Consider the following 24,763-nt stretch of genomic DNA (forward strand, 5'->3'; position numbering starts at 1 on the left):
TGACCCTCCTCCCCCCACCCCACCCAAAAAAGTAGGAAAAATAACTCCACAGATTTCGTTACTCTCTGGACACCCATCTATCAAGCCACCCTGCCATACTTTTTATTTAATAGATTATTTAGGAACCACAAAGAATAAGAGTCCTTGTCCCTTTAATTCCCATGCAGTCCTAAAAAAAATGTATTAATAATGCATTAGTGATATGAGTCATACCCCATTGCAAGGTAACGTAATTCTAAGACTCAGACACACCTGGGTTTGGATTCAGTTACAACTGGGTTTCTATCACAGTCACCCCTTATTAGCTGTGTGAGCATGGATTCAAAAAGGTCATATTTACTTCCAAGTTAGAATGCTTTGATTTTTCTCTCTGTTGCTGGTTGCCAACAAATCTAGTTCTGTACAACTTTTGGAGGTGACAGATAGTACTTAACACTTACTGAACAACTTTCCCAGATACTGTTACATTTGTTGTTTCATTTAATCATCATAACCACATTGTGAGGTGGGTGCCATCATCTCAGTTTTATAGATGATGCTGTAGAGAGATCTAGAATCTTCTCCAAGGTCTCCCAGCTCCTAAGTGGCAAAGCAAGGACTTGAACCAGGCTTTCTGACCCCAAATGCTGAGGTTTTCCACCTCACTGCATTGCTCCCTATTTTTATGGTTTCTGCATTTCCCTGCATGAGATTCTTTCTGATAGTTTTATTAATGTAATCAAATCAAGCCTCAGTTTTCACAAAAGAGGTGAATTGCTTGTCAAATAGCCTCACCTCTTTGGTTCTATGCATTACAATATATACAGAAGGTGCCAAAAAAATGTATACACATGTTAAGAAAGGAAAAAACTATTAAAATTGTAGTAATATATACCAATAACAAAAAATGAATACAAATGTGTATACATTTTTTTGTACCCCCTATATTAGGCAAAGCAGTCTTAAATCATCTTCCACCTTCATCTCATCTTGAAAAATAAGTGGCGGTATTTAGATTAAACTGATAACAGCAACCAATATCTGTTGAGGCTATACAGATTGGTAACGATATGTTGTTATGAATACTGTATTAATGGATTGTGTCTGCTCTCTACCATATGTTGCAATCCCCAAACCACTAGACCCTTACTTTTTCTTTTTGAAGCATAGAAAAAATATGTTGGTTTGTCCTCTAAATCTATCATGCTTTAGAAGAATTCACAAGAAAAAATCTTCCAGGATTTTTTTAAAATTACAAATTCCATTTTTCACTTAACGCTATTGATTCTCTCTGTTAGGAGGTAGAGTAAATAGTTATTCTGGCTACCATGTTTTATCTATTTTGCATGCCTTGAAAAGAGACAGGCTAGGATGGTTTTTAAAATAAGGTGGCATCGTAATGAGTCTGAACTGGACTTCTCTGCTCTCTACCATAGCTATCCCAGTGGTTGGTGACTGTGAATACCGTGTTTCCCCGAAAATAAGACCTGGCCAGACAATCAGCTGTAATGTGTGTTTTGGAGCAAAAATTAATATAAGACCCGGTCTTATTTTACTATAAGACTGGGTCTTTAATATAATATAAGATAATACCTGGTCTTATATTAATTTTTGCTCCAAAAGACACATTAGAGCTGATTGTCTGGCTAGTTCTTATTTTGGGGGAAACATGGCAGCAGCAGCAAATCATATGTCAGCTTTAAAAGGCATTAGCTAATTCATAATGAAAAACAATAATGCTGAAGGGAGACTAACAGCAATAAAGGTGTGTAGATCAAAAGATACAATCTGACAGCTCATAAGCTAAATCTGACCCACAAATAACTTGTTCTGTTGTTAGTTTTACATGCTGTTTGTTCTCACAATTTTTTTATTTGCCAATGTTTTTAAAATCTGAAGATTTTTAAAAATCAAAATCAAATTAGCATAAAGGAACACAGGCCACCCCAGGATAGGATGGTCCTTTTATTGGCTAAAGATCTCTGAAGCATGGGGCTGGAATTAAGTCTCAATGAAGAAAAACGAATGTGTTCCACTCTTTAGTACAAAAGCACAAGATGGACTGAAGTGTTCATTATTTTTTCAAAAATAAAGCAACTGGTCATAAAACATTTATCCCTCCATATGATATTTTCTAACAACTGAAACAACAGAACAGTTTACAATAACACAAACACCGCTGTACAAAATTTCAAACTGCTGTAAAATAAAATCTAACAAAACAAAGCTAACAGGAAAACTTAAAAATGGAAAAATACGTAACATGTTAGGAAAGGAATTGATAGCTTTTTTCAAACTTTTCTGAAATTCATAATTGGGCAAAGGATATAAATATATGATTCATACAAAAGGAAAGAGGGAAAACAAACATGGAAATCTAGTCTCAGTAATTGAATAAATAAAATTAGAATATTTAAAACAGGAAAAAGGTGATTAATTATAAAATAGTGTCGTTCAGGATGTGAACATCCTGTGCATTGGGGCATTTCTAGTAGCACTGGGAATGACCTTCACACTTTTCAATGGCTGCTTCACACACCACAAGGTGTCAATACAGTTATGCCATCTGATGTGGTAATCCCACCCATTGCAATATGTATCTCAATGAACCAAAATGATTTTTTGTATTGCAGCAATAAATATCACACACACACACACACACACACACACACACACACACACACACACATATATATATATATATATATATATATATATATATATAAATAATATAAAAGAAAATTAAACACCTGAGATTTTCAGAGGACTTAAGTCAATTATTACACCTCTAATTAAAACAAGAGGTGAGAATATAAAGCCATTAAAATTAATAAATAAAATGACTGTACGTAGGAGCTATCGATATTTCAGAAGCTCCATAGCCTTTCTTTCCTTTACCTCTCACTAAAAACATTACTCCTCCCCCACCCCAGCTCTCTAATTAAAAATTATTTAGAACACCAGGATTTGGCTTTACAGACTTAAAGAGATCACACAAAGTTTAATGCACTAGGTCACTGAAAAATAAAATGATTTGCCCTGGTAGTCATTTTGCTCTGGGGAAAAGTACTTAATACCAGTAGGTACTAGAAATCTCGAGAGTAATGGTAACAAAATTCTTTTTTCAGGTATGTACTTCATTTAATAAGCATTTATTGAGCACCTACTATACACTTCTAGAGGTACACAAAGAAAGGCATAACCTCAGTCATTCATTTCAGTGTTCTACATGAGAAATAAAGTCTACCTCAAAAGAGGTTATACGAGTATATTCTGTCAGGAAAAAAATGAAGCAGAGTAAGAGGGATAGATTGTGTCCAGAAGAGAAGAGAGAAGACGGCAGCATTTGACTCTTTAACCCCAGTGGTTAGGGTAGACTTCACAGATCAGTAACATTTGAGCAGAGACCTGAAGAAAATGATGGAAGGAGCAATATTGGTTCCTGATGGAAGAGTTTACAGGTGGAGAGAACAGAAGATGAAGACCCTCCAGCAGGAACCTGCTCAAGAGATTTAAGGAAGAGTGAGGAAGCCCACGTGGCCAACAGGTTGAACAAGTGAGAGATGAAGAATATGATGTTAGGAAGTGTGGGACTAAGTCATGTGAGGTCTTGAAGGCCATTGTAAGGACTCTGACATTGACATCTGTATGACACAGAAAACCATTGCTGGGCATTGAGCACAGGAGAGATGTAATGCAGGGACTCTGGTCCTGCTCCCCGCACAAGAACGCAGGACATGGTGAGGCCAAAAAGGAACACCAACAGAGCCATAGATAGGGGAGTCATACCACTATATTCTCGATGGCATCTGGTCAAGACATAAAAGCAAACATCTGCCAGTACCCCAATGAGGTGTCTTCCTGCACCCCCGTCTCGCTGGCGGCCAGGCGAATCACAGGAAGTAGAATCAACACGATCCAGAATCCACCGACTGCTTCTCTGCCAACAAATGCACCCGCTAGCGTAGCCATGGCAGTTATATTAGTGGCTAATGGCTAACCGGTAACAGCTGATGGCCACCCAGCCACAGCAGATGGCCATCTGATTACAGCTGATGGCCATCTAGTAACTGAGCCAGCACCTTTCCACGTGAGGTCGAGAGCCTAGAAACTGCTCTCCTGGCTCTGTCCCCACAAGTGATATTTTGAGTCATTCTGGCTGCTATGCTGAAGATAGACTGAAGGGGCTGTTTCAATAGTCTGGGTGAGAGATGATGGTGGCTTTGACCAGGCTGGGGGAGGTGGTAGGAAGTCATCATATTCTGGACATACTTCATAGGTAGGCTCCACCGTACTTGCAGGCACACTAGGTATAGGATGCTAGAGAAAGAAAGGAGTCAAAGATGGCTCTCAGTTTTCTGGCCTGAGCAATTTCAAGGATGGAGATTCATTAAGATGGGAAAGACTGTGTGAAGAGCAGGTTTCAGGGGGAAAATTAGGAGTTTATTTGGATGTGTTAAGTTTGAAATGTCTATTAGATATTGACGGAATGAGGCTAAGTTGGGAGTTCGGGAAGATATACATTTGGAAGTCACTGGCATATACGTGGTGTTTAAAGCCATGAGTCTGGATAAGAATGCGAATGTAACTAAGTAACTGAAGGCCTGCCAATGTTTGTAGTCAGAAAGATGGAGAGGAAGTAGACCAAAGACAGAGGCGAAGAAAATGTATCAGAGAGGATTAAATAATCGACAGTGTCCAGGCTGATACATAAATAAGGTGAAAATTAGCTATTGGATTTGGCGATATGGAGGTCATTCATCGATGGCTGTGACAGGTGTTGTCTAGGTTATAGGTAGGGACAAAAGCCTGATTGGCGTGGGTCCAAAAGAGAATGGGAAGGAAGGAATTAAAAGAAATGAGTATAGACAACTCTAAAGGAGCAGAGAAACTGAATAGTTGGGGGCTAGGGAGGCTTAGTTCATAGAACTTGGCCAGTAACACCGAAGGCAAGTGATGAGTGAAATCTTTAACTGCATCACTTGCTGGAGGTTTGAGAACTAATCAGTTATCTAACCCGCTGTCAGATATTTCAAGTGTCTATATCTGAGCAAGACACAAAGAAGGATTTGAGCAGCAACAAAATGGCTGGTCTCGGCCTCTACCTGTCACTGGAAAAACTGATGATCTGGACAGAAACCACTCAGAACATTTGATAGTACAGGCATCTCCCTTTATCACAATCAAATCTGTTCCTGGAAATGTGCTGGCTAGTGAATTTCCAGATGGTGGGAGTCCTTTCCATTATTTTAAATGGGAAAAACAATAAAGCATTCTCACCACTTCATCCAAAACCCCAACTAGTTTCCCTAAACATCACTAAAACACTCTTGGACACCTGTAGGTGTTTAATATCTAATGCTCAATGCATGGATTGTTATATATGACAATCTACGGAGGCTTTTTGAATAATATAAAGCATTTAAAACACATATTTAATGCTTAACACTTCTTTAATGCTTAATTAGTGGGTACTCATGGGTGTGATATATAGAATATGCTTTCCCTTGACAGGGCAATAGACATATGTAAATGCACAATAAAATGTTAAAGAAACATAAGTGTAAATACTTAGCAAAATAAAATAAGCAAGCAAGGCAATTTTTTAATGGTTGCTTATTGATTAAAGAGTTAACTGAGGGCCGGCCCGGTGGCTCAGGCGGTTAGAGCTCCATGCCCATGCTCCTAACTCCAAAGGCTGCCAGTTCGATTCCCACATGGGCCAGTCGGCTCTCAACCACAAAGTTGCCGGTTCAATTCCTCGAGTCCCACAAGGGATGGTGGGCCCGCGACCTGCAACTAAGATTGAACACGGCACCTTGAGCTGAGCTGCCGCAGAGCTCCCAGATGGCTCAGTTGGTTGGAGCGCATCCTCTCAACCACAAGGTTGCCAGTTCGACTCCTACACGGGTTGGTGGGCTGTGCCCCCTGCAACTAGAAAACGGCAACTGGACCTGGAGCTGAGCTGCGCCCTCCATAACTAAGACTAACAATTTGATTTGGAAAAAAGGCCTGGAAGTACACACTGTCCCCCAATAAAGTCCTGTTCCCCTTCCCCAATAAAATCTTTAAAAAAAAGAAAAAAGAGTTAACTGAGATTGGATGGGCTACTGTGAGATGGGAAGGACTAAGTGAAGCCATAAATGGCTGAGATTTGTCCCTGGCTAAGTCCTGGGACAGTCTTCTCTCCTTGGCACACAAATCCCCAAAAGTGTGCAGCTGTGAGCTATCTGATAAAGCTTCAGGTGAAGCAATGGAATGAAGAAAACAAAAAACTTAATGTTTGTTTGCATTTCTTTCCTTTCATTTATGGAGCTCTTGACAACCTGAGTCTGGGCTGTGATTGCTTCGCTGAATGTGATGTCTCTACTCGTGTCACTTGGAACTGCATTCATCATTTTGTCTGCATCATTTACATTTATTTTAAAGACTTGACATTGACATTAAACGAGTATTGCTCCTCTTCTCCTCCTTCCACTGACCAAGGATGCATTTCAAGTTGAGCCAGTGCCACCTTATTAGAACACAAGTTTTCACGTGATCATGTGGGGCAGATGCACATGTCTAATGTACAGCATATTCACACAGTGTGGTCCTGGAGGACGAGCCGCTGAATTACGACTGCAGCTGTACATCTTATCACTGAGAGTCAGACACAATTTAAACATTTTCATTGGAGCTCACAGGCAGATTATAGTGGGTTTTCAATCCCAATGATGAGTTTTGAATAAAAATTTTTGTAAGTTATTATAGGGAACAAACGGTAAGAGTTCAGACAGCAAGGAGTCTGCAAATGGTGTTTGATTGAAAGGCAGTGCAGGCTTTGGCATCAGACACAGACCTGAATCCACAACCTGGCTCCCCCAATTATTAACTGTGATCTTGAGTAAGGTAGTTAATCTCTATGAGTCTCAGTTTCCTCAAATATGAAATGAGGGTAATAATGTTTCATAACAGGGTTATTATAAGATCATACATACTGTGCATATATGGTGTCTGGTACACATATTAGATGCCCAATTTGGAAAAAAAAACTATTTTAATTTGTCTATTAGTATGTGGATGTAAACAACAGAAACTTAAAGAAAGAAATGTATAAAATAGACTGAATACAGCGTATTTGTTATTGAGGTAATAAGAGGAAAATGAGACTGATTATGGTTATGCACAAGAAAACAGAGGGGGAAGCCACGTATTTAAAGGCAAGATGATTCACTGTAGGTTACATTTTTATTCTCTGTCTTAACAGCGCCTTATGAAAAAGCAGTGTCAGTCTGTTTAGTATTTTGCTGAACGTTTGATGATGTTAGTATTCAAGTCCAAAATGAATTGCCCAGTTTGTTCTTCACCCATAGCAGTAATAACATACGGAATCCTTCTATGATAGCCGCATCCTGTATACGTTACCACAGGTCCAGGCCAAGGGCTATTTTCAAACACATTTATATATACTTTCTGGAAGTCAAGGTTATAGAATTGGTCACCATCTGTAGGGAGATGTTCCAGGAAAAGCCCGAGTACCTTTATAACCCGCAGGGCCCAGTATACCTCCTCACCACACCATATCCTAGACCAGCATTCCTTGTTCCCTGGGGCTATGCTTCCACCTGCATTCTCAGGTGGCCTAGCTAGTTTTCCTGTCTGTGTCTCAGTCTCCTGGACTTGGTGTATGCTCTATACCCCTGCTCACCTCTACTCATTAGTTCACCATGGATCCTTGCACCCCTCTTTGAGCCACAGCCACTGCCTGAAGTAGTGTCATAGAGGAAATGAGGTTCCAAGGCACTAGCTCCACAAAGCCTGAAATCTCCAAGCTCTGCCTCTGAATCCTGCCCCCTAGACACACTTCCTGGAATACCCAGGAGGTCTAGCCATGTCTGATCCATGCCTGGCTTGCTGTTGGGGGTGGAGATGGGGAGGATGAAAGAAAGGAAAACCACTTCAAGATGGGAGGATCACCCACATCAATCAAATGAGTGTAGGCTTTGGAGCCAGACTGCCTGGATTTAACTCCCAGTGCAAGTTACTTAACTCCTTTGCTCCTAAGTTTCCTCATCTGTAAAATGGAGATAATAACAATACCTATCTTATAGGTCGTTAAGACTATTAAGCAAGTTGCTACATTGATAAAGTGCTCAGAACTGTGCCTTCCACATATTAAGTGTTACCGCGTTTCCCCGAAAATAAGACCTAATGCATCTTTTGGAGCAAAAATTAATATAAAACCCAGTATTTATATTATATTATGTTATATTACATTACATTACATTATATTATATTATATAGACCTGGTCTTTTTTTTTATTAAAGTTTATTGGGGTGATAATTGTTAGTAAAGTTACATAAATTTCAGGTATACAATTCTGTATTATATCATCTGTAAATCACATTGTGTGTTCACCACCCAGTCAATTCTCCTTCCATCACCATATATTTGATCCCCTTTACCCTCATCTACCACTCCCCACCCCCTAGACTCGGTCTTATATTATATTATTATATAAGACCCAGTCTTATATTATAGTAAACTAAGACAGGGTCTTATATTAATTTTTGCTCCAAAAGACGCATTAGAGCTGAATGTCCAGCTAGGTTCTTATTTTGGGGGAAACGCAGTATCTATTTATGTCTATATCTCTCTATCTCTATTTTTGTCTCTATTTCTCAGTCTCTCTCTAGAGACTGTAACGTGGCCCAGACTCAAGGCCTCTGCACAAGTCCAGGGACCACTCCTACAGTAGGACTATATGTGAGTAACATGCCAGGAACTGCTCTGCAACAGCCCTCCGCCCGGGCTAGATCCATTTCAGAGTAGTATGCCGTGAGGTCTGCAGAGCACACAGGGAGGACAGTGTCCCGCTTTCTTTGGGTCCAGAAAAGAAGAAGGTGTGTCCTAGAATGAACATGTGTGGGGCCAGGGAAACATCACATCCATAGTCTTTTTCTCCTGTTGCCACAGACTCTGCAAATGGGCATCAAACACTTCTCTGGACTCTTCATGCTGCTGTGCATCGGGTTGGGTCTGTCCATCTTGACAACCATTGGTGAGCACATAGTGTACAGGTTGCTGCTACCACGAATCAAGAACAAATCTAGGCTGCAATACTGGCTCCACACCAGTCAGGTAAGTGCCACAGGCGTCTTGCTCCAATATTCGTAAACGTCAGTATTCCCAGTAATGGGAGAATGCAGAGCCCCAAGTCAGACCGACAAATGACAAGTTACCAAGAGCTCTAGGGTGGTGTAGATACTGTCAATGTAGAGGATAATGTAGAAGATAGAGTTTCTTCTATCCCATTAAGTCATTTCCCCTTAAATTAAGCTATCCATAATGCCCCTTCCTTTCACACAACCCTCCACTGCTGCTCACAATGGAAGCCATAGAATTGTTTTTAACCTGGTTTCACTTAATAGTGACAATCTGAATAGATGGTATTAAAGATATGTTTCCTATAGATTCTTTTCTTGCCAAAATTGAAACTCATTAAATGAGCTTGAAGTCTCTGCATCCCTTTAGATCAGGGGTGTCCAAACTGCAGCCCGCTGGCCAACTGCGGCCCACAATCCATTTTTAATTGACCTGCAGCAAATTCCAAAAATATATTTAGTTTACTTAAATAAACCAGGTAAGGCAATACGGACTTTACCTCGAGTGAGTGGCCCGGCTGTTTGTGTATTTTACCGCATATGGCCCTTGGTAAAAAACATTGAAAAAAGTTTGGACACCCCTGCTTTAGATGAACCAACTAGCCCTGTTCTCTCTGCATTTTCAATGGTCCAGAAAACGGGGCCATTTTCACCCCATTCATCTGTTATGCTGACCTCTCGACTTTGTTATCACAGTACTTTTCTTTCTAGGTAGGTTACTGTCATTGGCTCGGTTACACTAGAACCCTATTTTTCCTACTTTCCTCCTAGGAAGTATTTGGTTTCCTAAGGAGAACTCCCACAGACAACTGATTTTCTCCATTGTATGTTAACATGATTGGTTGCTTTCTCAGGAGTTCTTTCCTTCTTTATTTTGGCTGCTAAGAAGTTCAGACAAGTTTTTGACTCACCTTTAGCAATTACACAAGGCTCTTTGCCACATATTAGTTACGATAGCTCTACTTTACATCACATACCTTTTAACAACCCAGAGCATTTCTAAGCTTCCTATCAAATTTTTTGTTTCCTCCAGGTAGAATAATAACTGATAATTAGAATTCTTGTTCTCTTGAGATTTGGGAGTGAATGTTGATCTGTTTACAGGCATCCCTGGAAATTTATTTAAAGAGGCCAAGGTTTGCAGGGACGAGAGAATCTCAGGCGGTACTTTGTCCCTGACTGTGTGTTTCTAATGATCTCTATGCGTGAATCTGTTCTTTCCACCAGAGATTACATAGAGCACTAAACACATCATTTGCAGAGGAAAAGCAGCCCCATTTCAAGACTAAACGTGTGGAAAAGAGGTAAGAAGGGACCAGTGCCAGGTTTCTTCAAATTTTGTTAATATAAAAGTTTACAGATGTAACTGAGACTCCATGCTCAAAAGGGGAATAACGTATAAATAATTCAGATCAAATTAGAACCAAGTTCCTGATAAACACAATCAGTAAAAATAGATGTGGTTTCAAATAGAAATAAAACAGACAGAAACCATATCTGTACATATATGAACGCTGAAATGCAGTCTAGGCAATGTATGTTGTGGTTGAAAGTGCAGATGTGGTTTCTAGAGTCAAGCAGCTGGATCCAAATCCCGTCTCTGACATTTACAATATGGGTGTCCTTGGGCAAGTTATTGATTTAACCTCTCCATGCCTCCATTTCCTCATTTGTGAAATGGAGATAAAAAGAGTACGTACTTCCTAGAGATGCTGTAAGGATGAAATGAAATAATACATGTAAAGCCCTGAAAACAAAGCTCTTTTCAGCAATTACTCTTGTGTACCAAATACACGTAAGGCTTAATTCATGAATACTGCAGGTAATTGATTTCATGTGATATGGCCTTTTTGGCATGTTTCCACTCCCCACTCCATTCCAGCACTCCTAGGAATAGTTGAAATCTGCAACAGATGTGTTCTGCTTAATCCATTTCTTGGCACTCTTCCTACAAACTCCCCAGAAAGGAGCATCTCATTAACAGGAAGTAGCAAGCATTCAATGCACAGATGACATTTGAAAATTGGAACTTCGCACCTTCCCCACATCCAGCCTGTGGATGACTGTTGCGTGTTTCATTCACGGTGGCTAAAGATGTCACAAGCATTTGGGTCTGGTTCCTGCCTGGCGGCTGTTGAATGCTGCCTTGAGGCAGCCCTCCTGTTTTCTTCCACAAAACCTCATTTGAGGGCATTATCTCCAAGTAACTGTCATCTATGGCAGATTCTCAGCCCAAAGCTTGGCTTTCTGGGTAATTTTGAAATCTGACACTCACACTTCTCATTCATCATAGAAGAAAAGGAAAAAGGTGAAATACATGATTAGTTCTTATTATTTGAAACTCCCCTGAGACTGCTTGCAGTCGTCTTCTCTCCACTGTGCATCTAGCGTGCCAGAATCACTTCCGATACATCCCTTATAGCCTCTCTTTCCAGTCTATGAGCTCACACCCCTCTCCCTCTCAGTCTGTGGTCTTCCCATATCATACTGCAGCGCTGTGAGGAACAAGCTGCAGCCTAATCAGGTCACAGCTGTTCTAGGTCATGTTACATATGTTTTTTCTGTGATTATTTTTGACATAAATTTTTAACCATAGGAACACAAGAAGACATAACAGCAAAGACATCATCTTCTAATGACAAAACATTTGTTTTCCAGCCATAATAGAAGCAGGAAGCCCAATAATCCCATTTCCAACTGTGATGAGATTCTTATTCCATCTCTCTCCCCTAAATTAAGAACCAAATGTGTTTTTCACTCGACTAATCCACTTTTCTTTGTGAATTCCCTTCTGTAATTCCTTATTTTGAGCAGATAAGGCAGAACACACCCCCATGGCTTACCTTGGGCCCACCTGTCCTGTGCCACCTCCCTACAACCTAACACTCACTGTAAACTTTCAAAGTCAATGAGTGTTTGAGGTCCCACAGCTGTCAATGTCTCTTCTGAATGGTCTATTGGAGTTTCGAACCTCAATGTTACGTAATTGCTCTGTGGAAGCGTGTTTTGCTCATGTTTAGTGTTAAATACAGTTTACTCACTGGTCACATTACATTCCAAGGCTGAGGAAAGAAGGCTTGATACAAAACTCAACCTAAACACTGTATAAGCCAGCAATGTAACACGCTCATTCCTTCCAATTAGACACTAAGTCTGACACTCAGCATCAGTCACCTTGCATTCGTAGGTGGTCCAGAGCCACCTGTCAATGATCAGAGCAATTGTGATGCTACTAACGGGTTTGTCGTGGAATCCAGCTTTTGTTTATCCTTCTATATTATATTCTCAGATACATGTACAAAGCTCTGGAGAAAACCAGATTGGCTATATCCACTTACCTGATTTCTGTGGTTGCCTGGACAGTCCAGGAAAATGGGTAGATGCCCTACGCCCAGGTTTTCCCCATTATGAATCATACTATGGTACTAGAGTTAGTTCTGTTGGCTTGAAGACACTCTCTCCCTCTTTGGAAGGATATCTATGCAAATGCCCATGTCTGCTATGATTTGACATTCCTCCTGTGTGCTCCATATTTATTGAATGAATAAAGCAATAGATAAATGAATGAATTACTAACATATGGGTTTGAGGAAAGGCTCAGAGAAATTTGGGGCCATGATATGAAAGTAGATATTGCTCCTTTTTTATGTAACGCAGAGAAAAAGGTAGATATTGCAAGAGATTATTTATTTATATATAGTTCTTGTTTTATTCAACATGTGATTTCATGTAACGTTTGGTCTATCCTTCACCCCACTGGCTTTCTAATATGCCATCCTTTTTCCTTTCCTCTCACCCCAAGATACATAAACATTGTAAACCACATAGCACATACCACAAATAAGATTATTTTGAAATTATTCAAACTCAATTGGAAATGATTTAAAGGAAAAATTAAAGGGAAGTGTAAGGCTAGTAGGAAAATTATAACCACATCTTTGATCCAGGTGTAAAACCAGTAGAGCTATAAATGGGTTCATTATAGAATTTTTACCCAGCCCAGGATACATAAAAGCTGAGCTCTGGTGCTCCCTGCTCATTTATATGAGATTTAAACTATGAGAAATATTAAAGACCTACAGGGTAGTTTGGCATGTGTTTGTGTATTTTAATAACTTGGGGCATGTATCAGTTAGTTATTGCTGTGTGAGAAATTATCTCAATACTTAATGTTTTAAACAACAGTGAGTTGCTTATGAATCTATGGGTCAGCTGTGCAGTTTACTGATCTGGGCCAAACTTGGCTGATCTTGGCTATATTTGCTCCTATGTCTGCAGCCAGCTTGGGGACGGGGGGCGGGGGGGGGAAAGCAGCTAAGGGCTGGCTGGTGTCTGATGGCTTCAGCTGAATCAGCTGGGAAGACTGCGGACTCTCTCCACAGGGTCTGTTATCATCCAGCAGACTAGTCTGGACTTGTTCACAGGCAGTGGCAGGGTTCTGAGAGAGACAGTGGAACTGTGAGAGGCTTCTTAAAAGTTGAGGCTTAGAACTGCCTCCTGCCACTCCTGCCACTTTCTATGGGCCAAAAAAAGTCAAGAGACCAGACTAAATTCAGAGGGAAGGGAAAGCAGACGTTCTCCCCTTGCATTCCCCCCATAAGGGGTGTGGCTAAAAGGAAGAACAAAGGATTATGACCGTTTTTGCAATCTACCACAGGGCAAAATGAAACAAAATCATCCTATTAAGTTCTTGTGTTTTCATTCCCATCCACGTAACAGAATCAAGACTTTATTAATTATCCCTCCCTTTCCCCGTCCCTACAGGTCTTTCCCTTCTCTTCCCAGCCTGTAAGAGTCCAGTAATGAAGTCTTGACTCAGTTATATGGATGGAAACAAAGGCACAAGTACTTCATAGAGTGTTTCTATTTTGTTTGGCCCTGTGGTAGGTTGCTAAAGTGGTCATAAGCCTCATCCTCCTCCTTCTCCTCCAACAACGCTAGAAGAAATCAGCAGCGTTGCTGCTTAGGGCTGTAATCTGTTCTTGTAGCAAGAAACTCTTCTCGTGGCATCCAGCTGTCAGAGTGTATTTCAGAAACCAGATCCCCTTCTTCCTGTGCCTGGCCAGCAATAACTCTCTGGCTGTCTACGGCCATCTCTCTGAGATGGTGGTAGGTGGTTCAATGCAAGCCTGAAAGAGGATTGTGAATCCATTTCTATTTGACTTTCACTATCCCAGCAAAAATTTGAAGCTTTCTTGGGGGGGAGGGGGGTTTGTTAAGCTTCAGAACTGAGCTATCAGCCCTATAACGGGAAACTTTTTGCTGAAACTTGCAGCTTGTATGCTTTTATTCTCCTCAAACTCAAGGAGTAGTAAACATCCGAGTGGTCCTACGGGACTAAGGATGAGCCTATCATAGTATCTACCATCCGGCTCATGCTTAGAGCCCAACAGTTGAATAAACCAATTCTTTCTTTGACCAGCTTTCTAGCCATAGAATGTTTCGAGACAGTGCTGATTTCTGAGCCTCGCCGGCAGGAAGGAAACAAGAAGGCATCTTGGGTTCTTCATAAAAGAATGTGCCATACTCTAGTCCATCAGCCCTCAGATGATAACACCCATGCCCTCTTTCAGGACAGCATAAGACTTGATAAGACCTTGAACTTCAGTTAAAAAGAATTGTATTGGCTCCTTTTGTACCCATAATACTACCGTGTTTCCCCGAAAATAAGACCGGATCTTATATTAAGTTGTGCTCCAAAAGATGCTTTGGGGCTTATGTTCAGGGGATGTCCTCCTGAAAAATCATGCTAGGGCTTATTTTCTGGTTAGGTCTTATTTTCGGGGAAACACGGTGTCTAGCAGGCTGTCTGTCCATGGCTTTGTTACTCATGTCTGAATGCGTACCCAGCTCCATATTATGCTCACAGGAAATGGCTTAACAATCAGGCATAACACGTTGAGAGCTGCAGAGTGAAGGTCAATCTAAAGTGCCCCTTTGGTTCCTAGGTCCAATGTGGGACCCCGTCAGCTCTCCGTGTGGAATACTTCCAATCTGAGTCATGACAACCGACGAAAATACATCTTTAGTGATGAGGGAGCACAAAACCAGCTGGGCCTCGGGACCCACCAGGACATCCCGCTCCCTCAAAGGAGAAGAGAGCTCCCTGCCTCGCTGGCCACCAACGGGAAAGCAGACTCCCTAAACACAGCTCGGAACTCAGTGATGCAGGAGCTCTCGGAGCTGGAGAAGCAGATTCAGGTGATCCGGCAGGAGCTGCAGCTGGCGGTGAGCAGGAAAACGGAGCTGGAAGAGTACCAAAGGACGCACCGGACTTGTGAGTCCTAGGTGACCGTGTGCTCCCGTCTCAGTTCCTGGCCTTCCTCTGAGCCCTTGAGACACTTTGTAATGCTCTTTTGTAACGACTGACAAAGGTGTGGGAACCTGAGGTCTAGGTCTTCTTAGCAGTCAAGTCCGCTCTGCCCAGCCTGAAAAGCAGCAGCAGCCCTTCCCAAGCTCACTTCCTAGGTCTCCAGGGTAGCAGTCTTTCAGAGCGAGAATCTTTAAATAGCCAGGAGTGAACTCTGCGTAAGGGATCTGTGAATAACCACACAACCCCAGCTCCTGTTAACCGTTTCACCAGGTGCCACAGTAATATTTCTGGGTTTTCAGTCCTTTCTCTGCCCTATCAACAAGAGGGAAAAAATGATTCCTCACACCTGTGTCTTACTGGGTTGTTGGGTTTATTCTTAGTACAGAACGGGATTATCCAGGGTGTGGCTTTTGATACAACTCCCCGTCTAGATGTGTTCCTGCATTCTGAATGGGGAACAGGGTGAGCGCTAGAGAAACTTAGGATAGGGCAGTGGGTGCTTAAAACGTTAACTGAACTCATTGGTATCACAGCAGGCCAAGGATTGATTGGATCGGGCAAGAGCCATGGTATCGAAAGGGTCATGGACCTCCGATACCATCCTAACATTTACTAGGAAGACGTTTTCGTGCCACTATGAAAAGGGACAGGGATGTGGTGAGTGGGAACAGAGGACAGCATGAAGAGGCATTAAAAATGTACATGTGCTTTTAGAACAAAAGCTCTGGGCCAGAAAAGCACTTTGGCTAAGGAATGAATAGGACTAGACTTCTAATCTACCGAAGCTTCTCCACTACAGTGTGTGCCTTTTGTGAAGGAAAAGGAAAGCGAGAAAAGCAAAGCAAGGATGTGGCCTTAGGATAAAACTGGAATATTCCTGCTTATTGCATGTACAGGATATGTGAGCTAGGGGTTAAGTGAAAATATTCTGCAGACCACATACCAGGCCACGTTCAGATGGGCAGTTTCCTCTCTCTCAGCTCTCAGAATCCCAAAAGTGAATCTCAGTCTTGTGAACATCACAAGCTTCACCAGCCAGGAATGTACCCTGTGCTTTTCATATCTGTATTGCAAATCTCCTGGCCTCACACCCACTCTCCTCCGAGGACCTATGACCAGGTTGGTCCCTCCAGTTCTCCCCCAGGCTCCATCTAATGGCCCCAAGAGATTGATATCAGTAATTGTGTTTCCCTCTGCTGAGCCATCCCTTTCCTAGCGTACAGCTGCTGGACATGCAGAAAGAGGAAGGAAAATGGGATCTATAGAACATCAGTTCCCAGTGTTAGGGTAAACAGGAATCATCTAGGAGCTCATTAGAATGCTGATCGTCAGGACTCTTCCCCAAAGATGGGGGGAGGGAGAAGACTCGAAGTGAGCTCAGAAACTCGTTAACCAACATCCCCGGGTGACTGACACATGTGGTCCAAAAATTAATCTTCAAGAAACACTGTTCTAGACATGGAACTGCCCCAGGCAAGGGGAGAAGTGGGAAGAGCCTTTCTGAGAGTTCTTTGAACTTCTGCACACACCTGCCCATTCAACTTCCGCACAGCCACTCCCACCCCAGGCACCATTTAGGACTCCATGTTTATCAGTTATTTGCTTTATCTCTCAGTGCTCTCCGCTGTATCCAATCCATTTGAATACCTAGTGAGTTTGCAGCGCTGTGGCAAGCCCTGGTGTTGTCACAGCCACAGATCCCTACAAAGGCACTGCGCTCTCACTAATTTTGGATGGAATGAATCCCTGCCTTTCCACCAAGGGCGACCCAGTCTCCTAGGCAAAGATAACACCCTAAGCTGTAATTAGATAACACCTTAGCAGTTACTTAATTGTCTGAGAAAACCCAGGGGTGGCTGTAGGCGCAGAGATACTGATGAGGGAGGTGGGAGGGCTCTAAACTTAGACTTCATCAGCCACACAAATGAAACAGTTCAACAGTGAGGGAACAGGTGGGCCCTGGTAACAGAAAGCACCACTCTGCTTTGAATGAAATGCCCTTCCTCCCATGTTCTCACCCCAGACTCAGAAGTAGGTTTGCAACTGCCTTTGGAAGATTATGCCCCTTAGCCATCCCTTCCCATCTGCAACTGCTGAGGATGCTGTAGAGACTCTGGCATCATGCTCTGTGCACCCCTAAACCTCTGTGCAGCCTGGGAGGCTAACTCCACATGTACCTCAACGCACATAACAGCCAGGCTCCTCATGTTGTACGTGAACGTTTTTATAACTCAACTCACTTCCTGACTGTACTTGAGAAGCTGGCTATTGAAAGGAACCCAGAGGTGAATTCTTTTGTAAAGAATCCTTTTGTAATGCAATTACTTATCCCTTAATGTATCTGTTTTGTAAGTTTGGATTTTTGTATATCAGGTTTACCTTAAACTTCTCTACTGAGGCATTCTGAGCAGAGGTGATAACATGCCAGACCGCCCTGCCTGTCCACAAAGTAGGCGACCAGTGCACAGCTCCTTGAGTGTCTTCTGAGAAACTATGGGGCCAAAACTGTGGCCAGGACACGGCAAGAAGCAGCAGGGACTGAAAGCAGACTTACAGCTTGAAATGCCTCCAGGTTCTAGATAACAAAAACAAAGCATAATTGCTTGCGGTTAAATGAAGCTGTCTTCATGTTGATTAGCGATGGTAATTTTTATCGGTAGTGATTGAACAGTGTTTTGCAATTTGTGAAACAGTGTGTTGTGTTTTGTAAAAAGAGTTCATGAAATGGTGGGTCCTTTCAAAACCCTCCTTTCTATTCTGTTCCACCTCTGTTCTCTCAACTCCCCTCAGGCTCAAAAACACAAGGATCAGAAGTCCTCAGGTGGAGGGTGGTGTTTTGGTAAAGAAGAAAGACGTAAGGCAGGCCACCTTGCCTGTTTGAGGGCTGTCCTACTTCATGAGCTCAGGAAGGCCATTTCTTTTTCCCCAAGCTCTGGTGCTGGGAAACCTGGAACGTGACAACCTAATTATGTCGCACACCCCCAACCGTCTTTTCCAAGGAGGAATTTCTGGAACTGGAAGCACACAGTGAAGTATGACTCGGGGAGTTAGAACAGAGAGAGCACTTGGTTCATGTAAATAATAAGGTCCCCAGAGTATGGATGCCTCAAGGTAGAGGAGCCAAGGGGATTCCTTCCAACTAAAGACAAGTTGGAAGAATGACTGGGACAAACAAGTGAGGCAGCCACAGGGACACTCAGTGGAGGTCTTTAATGTGCCTGGAGGTGACGCTCCATTATTCATGAATCTTGTTGTGGCACAAGCTCTATAAAGGAGCTGCTGCTTCCGTGCCAACCAGAGAAGTGGTAGGTGGGACAAATGCCAAGGAAACAGAGCCAGGTCGTCTGGCAACAGGCTTCTCAGTGTTGGTCTTGGGTCTGTCAGAGCTTAGGAGCTAGTGAGCACTCCCTGGTGTGGATAAAGGAAGGAGAAAGGAACTACTTCAGAGCCTCTCTTCCTCCCCACTCAGACTTTTGATAAGCAAACCAGAAAATCCAAGTCTTCAGAAGACACTGCTTTCTAGTCATCAAAACCACTTCACTATCTTCACTGTTTAGTTCTTTCTTCCCTCACAGACACTATCCATCTAATCCAGAATTCCCTCTCTTTTTTTTCAGTTTAGTTCCTAATTGTTTTATGAGAACAATGTACTTAAAAGTATTTTCTTAAGGTTTGTAAAGAGTGTTTGCATCGTGTCTTCATTTCAATGTGTTTGCAATCGCTCCGCTCCAGGAAGAACTGAAATGCTGTCTTGTGAGCATGAAGTGAACAGGCTGTTTTGCTCCAGCCACTTTTCTTGTACAACCACGTGGATGGACTAAATGTCCTCAGGTCTTTTCCATCTTCAGTTTCTATGACTGTGGAATAAATGTTCAGATAGAAACTTCGCTTTCGGATGTACGCCGGCATTGTCTTTGGGGATTGAAATGTTGATATGGCACCAGGTCCTTCCTAACAGGGGACTCACTGATGCTGTGATTTATGCTTATTTCCTTGGTATAGTCCAAAGTGGCACAGAATATGCTGAAAAAACTCTGAACGCTGGCATCATGCAGTAGAACTGAAATGGCTTCCTCTGAGAGAGACATTGAAGAAAAGCCACAATATTAAGCTCTGCCCTGACCACCCTCATTTAGTAATTCAACAAACATTTTGTAAACAGCTTGTATTTATGTGCCAAGTGCTGGAGACACAATGGTGAATGACATGGGCATGGTCTCTAACCTCAGGGATCTCCTCACAATATGTCCTTTCCATCACCTCTAAACAGACAATACTGTAAGAGCTAACATTTATTACTTATTTTATAAACCATTTTAATCTTCATTAAAACCTCATGACATATCTACTCTAGACTTTCTAGAGTAGATAAACTAGACCTCTAGTTTACAGACGGAAAAGCTAAGGGCCAGGGAATTATGTAGGTTATCCCAGATCACGTGGCTCGTAACAGTAGTAGCAGCTATTCTTACGCAGACAGTGCAATTCCTAACAACCTGCTATAGCATCAGAACTCTGATCGTTGCCTTACAACTTCCTCTTTTTCCTCTAACCCCTTTTAGTCTTTCTGCCCTGCCTCAGCCTGGCCCCCAGCTCCACGGACATGGAAGCCCATGTGGTAACTGCACCTGCATTGCTCCACTTGAATTCAACAATGAATCACACGAGTGACACAGAAATAGTTTAGGCATCTCTTCTGGCTGCTTTCTGGTCCAACCAAGAACTGGTATAAACACAGCTGAAAATCACTCAGCAGTCCTCAGTCCCCAGTATCTGTCTCTGACAACTCCGGCAGTTTTGGCTGCTGGCAAACTTGCCGTTGAGAGTCTAGCGGGCGCTGATGCATTCTTCACATGCATTCATTTTGGAATATACCCAAGTCAAATCTCATAAACATATAAACCTACTTTAACCTAATTTGACTAACTTACCCAAGGCATTTTTGGGGTATGCATCAATCATTCCTTCTGGGGGGATGATTTTGAGCCAGGCATTGGGCTAGCTGCTGGAGAGAGAAAGATAAAAAAGCAGATTCTGACCCCATGGAGCTCAGTCTAGTGGGGATACACACACTGGTAAAACAATGTGAGTGTACTCTGATAAATGCACATCAGGTATTACAGGAACAAAGAAAAACACTTGTGTGTATGGGGGGTACATTGAGTTGGGAAGGTGTGGCAATAGGGCAACTTAGAAACATCAAGTAGTTAATACGGCAGAAACAAATTCAATGTGGATGGCAAGCTCTAGACTGGAAAGAGAAAAGCAGAGGCAAGATCACTGTGCTAAATTGGATTTGTATCCCTTAGACTATTGGAACCATTAGATTTTAAGGTGAAGAGGGACATATTTAAAAGATCAGGGTCCTCACCACTGGGTGGAACTGGTCAGTCCCATGCATTTAGTTTGTTTGTAGGGCAGTGAGCAACTGAAGTTAACTTTTTGATTCTCGGGAATGACTCAGGCATGACACCATTTAACCAGGACAGGTGGACTTAGAGATGCACAGACAAACACATGTAGCCTAGATTCCAAAAAGAATGTGTCTTTTTTTTCCCTGGAAATGGGAAGAAAATGTAGAAGAAAAATTGACCTCTCAATTTCATTATTCGTAATAATAAAAGTTAGTATTTTGAATATTTATTAGGTGCCAGGCACTGAGTTAAATGTTTTGCCTATATTGGCTCATTTCATCCTCAGTACAATGCTGTAATGTAATTATTACATATAGATGAAGAAACTGACACAGCGCTGAAGTAACTTGGTAATAAGTGGCAGGGCCATACTCATCCGAGTCTGACTTCGTGTGAAATAGGTTTAGCACAGCACCCGGAATCACAATAAGCACTCAACAAATGCAGAAACAGACTGGGTGAGGAAGAAGAAACCTAAGATCCTTTTGGTTCAATTTTACTCTACAACAAAGTGAACAGGAACTCAATGAACAGAGCAAAACGCAGTCCTACTCTGCGGCCTGGTAAAGATCCTACTCACACGAGAACTATCAAGGATAAATACACTGGGCTTATAAAAGTCTTCGGAAAGATTCAGAAAGTATTTTCACTTATTATCTCCCTGATGACAAGCACTCTATTGATACAGTTTTCCACTTAGGGTAAAAAAAAAAGACCAGTAGAGATCTGTCACATTTTGATTCTGCTACTAAACTGAGTGACCCTGGAGCCTGTGTCCTCATCTTTAAGGACATGGCTTGAGGTCCCTTTGAGCTCGCATCCTAGCTTTCAAATCATTCTACTGCATAGATTTCAGTAACCTGAAATCCTCAGAGCTTATCATTTTATATTAATGTGAATATGCTATGATTCCAATTTTGTCTACAACTTCCCTCAAAAAAAAAAGTTAAACCTACAATAAGAGAAGCCCTGGCTATCGTGAGTTGCTTCTAACAGAGGTGTTAGTTTCAGAATTCATAATTCTAAATTTTGTTATCACAAGAGAAATTTAAAATGCAGTCATATATTCTAAGATAATCCACATTCAAAGTTACTTCAATATGTGAAGAAAAATTTCCACCTAGGGGGTGAAAAAAATGAATAAGGCTTGAATTCATACACTGGTCCAATAAAGCAGACTTCTGAAGATTTGTTAGCAGAACTATGGCACTCAATGAACTTAATCACGCAAATCCTTACCAAGTACTATGTGCCAGGCCCTCTGCAGGACTCTGAGGATTAGATTAAGATATCGCCCTTTCAATGTCCTGATTGTAGTAATTGTGAAGTACGGCATGAGACCTGAATATCTAACATTAGAAAAAGACCGAACTTGGGCAGAAATCCCCAGAAGTAAAGCTCCATTTTGGGGATGGGACAATTACAGATCTAGGAGATTGTATAGTTATGTTCATGCCAGGCATCTCCTATTGTGTAAACTCCATCTGACGTACACACAATCCACCAATTATCTACTTACTCTCAGTGTAGCTGTCTTATCGTGTCAGGCAGGTAGATTTTTGTGACAAGAACTAGTCAAAACTTTTCTGTAGACCCACTGGCACTTGGGTTTATCAATCAATCGACAGTGCAGGAAAAACCTCAAGGACCACAATTTAAAGGATTCCACACCAGCAAAAGACCATGGAAATCGGTGAGAGCAGCATACGGTTTTCTTCAAGAGCATCACCATCCCAGTAGGTCTAAAAGATGGGTGATCGCTATCGTCCACCATCTCCCCACGAATCCCCATGACACTGAATCACACTCACCACTGAAGTGGCAGGCACATCGTACTGCGTGCACAGAATTCCTGCCCTTGAAGAGCAAAGACACTTGTGGATCTGGACAAAGAAACAAGGAATCCCAATGGAAATTCATGTAAGAATGCAATAGTTAGCAGAAACAGCTGAACATCTTTCAAAACGATCTCTATACGTAGTACCATGTATCCCCCAAAAAAGACCGGGTCTTATATTAATTTTTGCTCCAAAAAACACATTAGGGTGTATTTTCAGGGGATGTATTATTTTTTCATGTACAACAATCTACATTTATTCAAATACAGTCATGTCATCTTCTTCTGGAAACATCGTCATAATGGACTAAATGCATCTGTCTGGCTGACAATCTTAACTGGGGCTTATTTTCAGGGTAGGTCTTATTTGGGGGGATACACGGTAGGTAAAAAGCTAAGAGCCAAGCCATGTTGTTAAAGACATATGCCCTAGGGCACATCAACATTGATTTTGGTTCAAATCTCCAAGGCAATTCCAAGACAACAAGGAAAAAAAAAAAAAAAAGAACAAGAGACCATCCCTATAAGACCTGAAAAGTTAAAAAGAGAAAAGACTCTAGTACTTCTACAATGATCTTTGAAACTGGCATTTATAGGCATTAAAGAAATTCTCTTTTTAAAAGTTCCTTATGGATTTAGTAAAGAAGTGATTGTTAACTTTTGGGGGATTTTTAAAGTTTCAAAATTCCTTTAAGCATCTGAAAAAGCTAATTAATACACACACAACACGAACAAAATCTGGTATGCAATTTGTGGGTATTCCTGAAGCCCATTCATTGGCCTCTTCTGTAGTGAGAAGCCAGACTGTCCAAAAATCACCAGTTTTTTGCTCTTTATCTGAAAATGACTTTAGCTCTCCCTATGTTGCTTGGACCTTAAGCTAGTGGGACTGGGGTCTCCCTGCTTTTCCCAGAATTTCCTAGAGGAACTTCCCCTAAATCCAGCTTCTCATGGGACTAGTGGTTTCCTCCACAACCTTCCGCAGGCTCCACTGTCCCGATGCTGGGCAGCTAACTTTCCTAGCCAAGTGTCATGAACAGTTAATTTACAAATCAAAACCACCTGCTGCCCAAGTAGTCTATTTGCCCTTGAGCCAACAAAGTTCTGTCCAAGATTGTCCTATCAGCACAGAGCAGCAAGGGGAAAGTGTCCTATTACAAACTGCAAATGCACTGTGTGCCCAGGAGCAGGGCCTGACTCCACCATAGCTCTGTGTGTTTTTTTTTTGGGGGGTTGGAGGAGTGAGAAGATCGAAGGACGCGTGACCGCTTCGATAACACTGTAAGATTGCTTAGTTAAACTTGTTTCTTAACCCAAACCACATGACTGAAATTCATCACAAGTCCATCACAAAAGAACATGGAATTTGTCCTTACCCATCTCCTAGGACTGGTAGTAATCAAGAAGGGAGCCATTTTACACAACCCCTTAACGGACACAGAGAAGACCTCTGGTTTGCTGGTTCCAACAAACTTGATATTCGAGAACTCTCAACCTAAAGTGCCAGGCAGCCTTATACTCCCTGGGAAACAAGTCACAATCTCTTACGTCCATAATGAGCTATGGAAGAGAACTGAGAACAGTCAAATAATCCATCATCTTTTAGGCATAATCTCTCCTGAGAACAGACTCAATAAAACAACTGGTAGAAAAGTGCTTCAATTAATCAAAGAAATAAATCACTTAAACATAGTTAGCCTCTTAATCTAAATTGATTATTTCTGTTCAAGAGAATTCAATTCTAGCACAGCAGGTGCAAAATCAACTAATACTGACAAATACAAAAGTTTCAAAGAAAAATACAAACACAAAAGCAAACTCCTGCTTTAATCGAAGCTTGTGGAGTATAAAGCCCTATAGAAACATTATAGAGAAACTTCTGGAAAACGGGGATCACAACAACCCCTGTGGAGAGGCTGATGAGAGTAATTCATAGCTCACCAAGGCTCCCCTGTATCGAGTTCCCAGAGTACCCAGATCTCTTCACCTCAGTCCTGTTCCCCATCCTCTCCAATCTTGATTTCATTTTTAAGATAAAAGGGGCTATAATATCTGAAATTATTCTGGCCTCAA

The 24,763-nt window shown here is 41.8% G+C and overlaps 1 protein-coding gene across 1 annotated transcript in view; it reads left to right on the plus strand.

The window, feature by feature from the left end:
* The window catches only part of GRIN3A (glutamate ionotropic receptor NMDA type subunit 3A), a 149,350-nt gene extending 130,024 nt beyond the window's left edge, over positions 1 to 19,326 (plus strand). Inside the window, exons 7-9 of the mRNA XM_019729259.3 lie at positions 8,939 to 9,103; positions 10,354 to 10,430; positions 15,075 to 19,326. Of these exons, the coding sequence (XP_019584818.3) occupies positions 8,939 to 9,103; positions 10,354 to 10,430; positions 15,075 to 15,414 (582 nt within the window). The 3' untranslated portion in view covers positions 15,415 to 19,326. The remainder of the gene's footprint in view (positions 1 to 8,938; positions 9,104 to 10,353; positions 10,431 to 15,074) is intronic.
* Positions 19,327 to 24,763: the final 5,437 nt, after the last annotated feature.

This window comes from Rhinolophus sinicus, chromosome 16 (assembly GCF_057876585.1).
Source record: "Rhinolophus sinicus isolate RSI-liver-muscle chromosome 16, RSI-T2T, whole genome shotgun sequence".
NCBI lineage: Eukaryota > Metazoa > Chordata > Mammalia > Chiroptera > Rhinolophidae > Rhinolophus > Rhinolophus sinicus.